Source organism: Triticum urartu, unplaced genomic scaffold, assembly GCF_003073215.2.
Source record: "Triticum urartu cultivar G1812 unplaced genomic scaffold, Tu2.1 TuUngrouped_contig_5735, whole genome shotgun sequence".
In the NCBI taxonomy this organism is placed as follows: domain Eukaryota; kingdom Viridiplantae; phylum Streptophyta; class Magnoliopsida; order Poales; family Poaceae; genus Triticum; species Triticum urartu.
Window position 1 is genome coordinate 6,982 of NW_024116434.1, and position 5,748 is coordinate 12,729.

General features: G+C 44.4%; 1 protein-coding gene across 3 annotated transcripts; it reads right to left on the bottom strand.

Annotated features, from left to right (window-relative positions):
- Positions 1-1,551: 1,551 nt before the first annotated feature.
- Positions 1,552-5,735, bottom strand: LOC125529628. Of its 3 annotated transcripts, none has more exons than XM_048694046.1 (8): positions 5,338-5,735; positions 4,338-4,630; positions 4,192-4,261; positions 4,024-4,079; positions 2,629-2,704; positions 2,499-2,535; positions 2,134-2,248; positions 1,552-1,871 (listed from the first exon to the last, which is right to left on the bottom strand). In XM_048694046.1, the coding sequence occupies exons 1-8, from the start codon at positions 5,353-5,355 to the stop codon at positions 1,814-1,816; spliced, it is 723 nt and encodes a 240-aa protein (XP_048550003.1). In that variant the 5' UTR covers positions 5,356-5,735; the 3' UTR covers positions 1,552-1,813. The 3 variants fall into 3 exon arrangements, with proteins under 3 accessions (XP_048550003.1, XP_048550001.1, XP_048550002.1); XM_048694044.1 differs by having other exon boundaries at positions 1,552-1,912; XM_048694045.1 differs by having other exon boundaries at positions 1,552-1,912; positions 4,700-5,735.
- Between the last annotated feature and the right edge of the window lie 13 nt (positions 5,736-5,748).

Consider the following 5,748-nt stretch of genomic DNA (forward strand, 5'->3'; position numbering starts at 1 on the left):
AAAATATATCCATACTTTTCAACCAACATATAAAAAAAGTTCTAAAATCCAAATACTTATATCCCCTTTTGTCATTTTCAGTAGTCCACGCTTGCTCAAGCAACGGCTGAAAATCCTCATGCCATGAAGCTAGAGGAAAATGTTGGGCCCTTGCTCCCAAACAGAAGCCCGGAGTAGATATTGTTGGAAATATGAGCAAATTACTACGAAATTTAATCCGAATAAACAGAAGATAAATCATGACCACAGCAGCAGAGATTAAACTAGTCATGCGAACTAGCATAGCAGATGAACATATCACATCTAGGGCACATACTAAAAGCATGAATTCTACCACGATCTCGAACAGGAAGGATAGAATCACATACGGTGCAGCGGGTGCAGCACCGCCGGCGTTGAGTTGTCGCCCATGCCGTCGAGGACGCGGTTGCCGAGGTCGGGGAAGAGTTCGTCGTTCGCGAAGTCGTCGCTGCCAGCAGTCGCGCGAGTGTGCTCCCCAAAAACCTGATCGCCCCTCTCCCGTACAGGATCACGAGAGGCGGGGTTCCGAAGGCCTGCTGTCCCTTCTCGCGGTGCACGCCAGAAGGAGGGATGGAGAAGATTTGCTTGGCGACGCAATGATCTGGAACGGTGGTGAGAAACCGGCGTGGCGTGGCGAGGCGAGCGAGGAGGAGCGCGTGTAGGTCTCCTCTTCTTATGCTCATACAAGTGGTAGAAGAGCTCACCTTATAAAGAGGTGCAACTCTCTCTCAACTTCCGAGGTGGGACTAAACTTCCTCACTCACTCCACTCACATGTGTGCATGAATGGGCCAAGAGAATTTCAGAATTTTAGTTGGGCTTTGGGCCAAAGGCCTACTAGCAAAATTCCAACAGATATAAATATACACACAGCCTCATGATAGGGTTTTTTTTTCTTTTGAGGTGTGCCTGATGATAGATGGTTTGGGCTGGCCAGCATGGACCCAGTGCGGGTTTAGCGGCAGGTTCAAGCCCCATTTCAGGCCACTATGAACCCATTTCTAGTATGGGCCTCTCTCGGTGACCACTGGTTCTTTCTTGCTACCCGACAAGAAGAACTAGTATTGCTCAAAAAAAAGAAGAACCAGTAATAAAGATCTACGTATAAAGAAGGGAAGAACAAGAACCCAATCAACCCAGAAGAATTATCTCTTACATTCCCAATCAACCCAGAAGAATTATCTCTTACATTCTCCTCATGGAAGTATGAGTGAGACTAGAACGCATGAACCGACAAATTATTGTTCCAAGATATTTCTTACCTGAAGATATATTCAAAACAGACACTGGTACAATACAGTTGCTTCCCATGTCTACCCAATTCTCAGCAACTAGTCTAGATGAACCACTAAGATGCATGACCAAACATTCAAACAACATTCTCCTGACTGACTGTTCCTGTTCTCCTCTCCTATTCCAGGAGGAAAGAACCAAAACGGTATCTAATATCTTCATGAGGATGTAATGCAACAACCCCTTACAATTCCACGGTGTAATATATATCAGCACAACAGCTAAATTAACCAAGAAATAAAGGGGGCAGAATAAATGAATGACTAACTATCTATCAAAGTATCAAGAGCAAGACTCAAAACATTAGACAACATGAACTAAGAAATAACAACTCTGAAAGGTTAGCTTGCTTCTGGTTGTAAGCTCATATGTACAACAAACAATGGATGGAAGTAAATCACAGTTCATCATAGACGCGAGGAGCATTTGTTGGGGCAGGTCCATCTTGGGGCACTTTACCCAATATGTCTCCAGCTGATACTGAGCCCGATCTGATTGCATCAGCCAACTTCCTTTGCAGTGTCAACAGGCCAATACGTCTCGAGACAACATACAGAACTGCCAAGGAGAATATGAGGAACCCAACAGTCAGGATGATCCTGGAAAGAGATAATAGTTAGAAACCAGTACAACCCGACCCAGACAGTATTGTTATTACACAAGCAAAAACTCGTCTTGCGGATGGAAACCAAATGCATATTGCAACTGGAGCAGGTATACATGACTTAAAAGACATTTGTTCCACTTCTTTTGTTTGACTGAAAGACCAGAATGAAAGACTGCACGACCCACCAAATCATAAACGATTGGTGCTACATACCTATCAAGAACATCTTGTCGTTGCATCGTGGAGAGCAAACCACGGGTGCGCATCAGCAAAGAGCGGTGTCCTTGATATTCACCTTCAGCCTTTCGGAGAACACTTGTCGATTCATCTGCATTAGAAAAGAATTAGCTAGCAACTTGGCCTCGATAGGTCTGGAAATGCGTTAAATGACAGAAACAGAGTAGTTCTTATTCATATGGAGCACATGACTGCCATGGTTCCTTAGTAACAAATTAATAACCAACAAAAGTCTATAATCAAATAACTGTACATTTGTAAGGAAAGCTTGACCAGGCTTAAATGTACAGAACCTTACAAGCGAGCATCCTATGCACAGGCTTAATCACAGGAAAACTTACCAAAAGTTGACAAGGTATTAGCGCTTCTTTCCACTTCCTGTCAAAAAACATATAATAAATTACTTTTGAATTTGCGACCAAGAAATCATTAGCAATATGAGATATCAACTATACGAGCAGGAGTGCTAACCTGAACCATCAACTGCCGAGACCTACGGAGGCTCTCAGTAATACTTTCTGCAGCAGATGTCATCCCAGCCTTTGTCCTACATCAGTTAGCAGGTTTGTGTTCATTGTACAAACATAAATTACAGAATTATTAAATAATATATAAGGTGATTTTTTTAATTAGTGCACTGCGATTTCATTTTGATGTCATATGAAAGAGTTACATCAACACAACAATATCTAATTTGTTGACCACATTTTCTAGTTCAAGTAAGGAAAGTTATCATTATCCCTGTTCTCTCCATATCAGCAGTGAACATCACCATGACTGTCACCCATAGGGACGTCGACATAACCCTCCATCACTGCACGCATCCACTGCCAATCTGCAAGCATCCCCAGTGAGTACCACACCGCCTTCATACAAAGGAGGTAAGATCATGATTGATTAACTAAGCGTGGCAGACTGGCAGTGACTGCCTGCTATGTCGACACATTCACAACATGCCAGCTGCCTCTCGCACCCTATGCACACCGACTGTCTAAATGACTCCAACTTTGAGCCTTGCAACACTCACTGTAGAAGCCAACCATCACATCTGTCTGGTTGCACCTACTTTGCAAACAAGCTTTTTGATCCCTCTAGCAACCAAGCTCTTCTCCTTCAAGCACGGGAATCATTGCCAATTAATGTGTTTTCTGTTCTTTTCTGGCATGTGCCTATTTCAATTCTTGTTTGGATTGATCAATTTGCCGCCCCCTTTCGATTCGCACAATTGGATTCAGTTACTTTAGGTTCTCCATCATTTATCATGGGTAACTGACGTGTCTACCTTCAAAAAACATGGCTTACCTTACCGAAATTCCCGATAAAATGGAGTTAGCATATCTGCATTCTTCTAGGCAAGAAATGTGCTTGTGGCTGCATAAATATTGTTACAGTTTCTCCCTGCAGTTTAACTGAGCACTGACATTCATGGGAGTTCTGCCAGTGATGGGGCTGGCAAGTGGACAGAACACAGGATGAGGGTGAAGAAGATAAGAGGTCCATTTTTTATTTGCTGCTGATGATCGACTGGATGTCACCATTGCATATTCTGTGGTGTAAGCTGCTAGAGTGGCAAAATAACCTCCACGTCAGTAGAAACACTAATACGAACCACTAATGGCCATATGAGAGGGTTAAATAACCAGTTCCACAATTTAAGGAGTTAAATAGAATTTCCCAATAGTCCGGATGAGGAAAGTAAACTTGTTCCATTAGAACTAATTCACAGCCTATGGAGGCCTTCATGAGTTCTACACTTGCAGGAAATTCTCGTGAAACTGAACATATCATCAAACCCATTATACAACTAACGTCTCAAATATTCCAACGATATGCCAACAATGCAAAGACCTCATTTAATCAACTTACTGGAGATTACGCCTACGGATAGTGGACTCTTCTCCACCTCCCAGAAGAAGCTCCCTCTAGAGAAAGCAAAATTAGATTGTGAGAGCACCTTAAATCACGGTAAGCTAGCATTGCTCAGTTAGTAAAGTATCAAATTAATGGAGCATACTCTGAAGAAAAACCACACACCTCTTCTTGAGCAGCCTTTCCCATGTTCGCTTTTGCTTGTAAGTTAGCACTCCTCAGTCTCACACGCAGCCTGAGAAACAAAAATCAGTTGTATACAAAAACTAAAGAAACAAAGCAAGCAAGAAAGAACTCTAAGAACAGCTTACCTCTGATATTGTTCCTTCCATGACCCTAAGGTTGCCTGTCCAGACTGAACTTCTTCAAAAGTGGGTAGCTGCTCTGCCAGAAGATCAAGTCTGCACTGCAGTGCATTGAGCAATTGCAGTGCATCCTGTGCAGAACCGTTCAACCTAGGAAGAGACATTGCTTCTTCTGTCCCTTTTCCCATCTTCCCACAAGATTCAATTGCAGCAATGCACACCTCAAGCTGTGCAACTGCTTGGCTCCATTCCTTTTTCAAGTTTTCAACGGCTTGTGTGACCTCATCCATCCGTATTATCTGAATAGATCAATTCAACGGATTTATAATGCTGCTACTAAGAAAGCAATTACTGGTTAAAGACGAGACCTGTAATGAAAGCGGAATCAAGCAAGAAACGTTCAATTGGCAAACTGACAGGTAGTGCTGGGCTAGGCTCACTTCCTGCTGATAATCAAATTTACCACCTCAACAAGAGATTTCCGTCCCAAATATAAGCTTAGATAAGGAAAGTACTTAAGTACATGAATACCTGCCCCAGGTAGCAGAAGATTAATCTGAACTAGAAATTGTTTAAACGTAAGCTGCTACTCCAGCTGCAGTGCCCGATGGCTGAAGCAGTTGAGCTCCAAACGGATGGTTATCGAAGTCCAATTTAGGTGCTTCTATTTCATATACTAGCATGTAGAACTTTATAACATAGTGCTTTCAACATGAAAGGCACGTAAGAACCAATCAATAACCACGCATATTTAGAAACTATGTACCTTTTTTTCTCCTTGAGAAGGTTCAGTTGTTTAGAAAGACCACTAGCAAGTTTGTCATGTGAGACAATGAAGACATGTTATAATCTTATAATCATTAATTGATAGAGCGGTTGCAGCTGATATTTTTTAGCTGAGCTGATTTTTATTTCATATGTTGTGTAATCACGTCACTATACTAGAAGGCAATCCCATATGCTCAAAAGATAAAGATATATTCTGCTCAAGTAAGAAGAAGAACACCATGCATGTCTTGCTCATTGCAGTGATAGCTCTAGCAGTACTGGTGTTGGGGGCGCGCTCGGCGGCGCGTCACACCGGCCGGCCACGGCAGCTGGGCGAGGCAAGCGCAGGGAGTCGGCGAGGGAGAGCGGGGCGGGACCAGCAGGGCGCGAGCAAGGAGGTGGGCGACGGGGCGCAAGCTGGTGGCTGTGGGTGCGGGGCGGGATGCGCTTCGAGCGCGCATGGGAACGACAAGGCCAGAGCGAGCGGCACGGCCAGGGCGCGTGCAGCAAGTGCAGCCGGCGGCGAACGGCGGTGGTCGGGCGGCGTTGCGAGGCTGCGGCAGGGAGGGCCAGCAGCCAGAAACGGGTGACGGCAAGCGACGACCGCGGGCAGGAACGAGAAGACGCCGGCGCGGCAGGGGGCGGCCAC

Excerpts from the sequence above, each read along its gene's own strand:
- LOC125529628 (XM_048694044.1), bottom strand. Across the intron at positions 4,080-4,191 it reads GAAAGGCTGCTCAAGAAGAG|AGGGAGCTTCTTCTGGGAGG; the intron begins GTGTGTGGTTTT and ends TGCTTTCTCTAG. Across the intron at positions 1,913-2,133 it reads CGACAAGATGTTCTTGATAG|GATCATCCTGACTGTTGGGT; the intron begins GTATGTAGCACC and ends ATCTCTTTCCAG.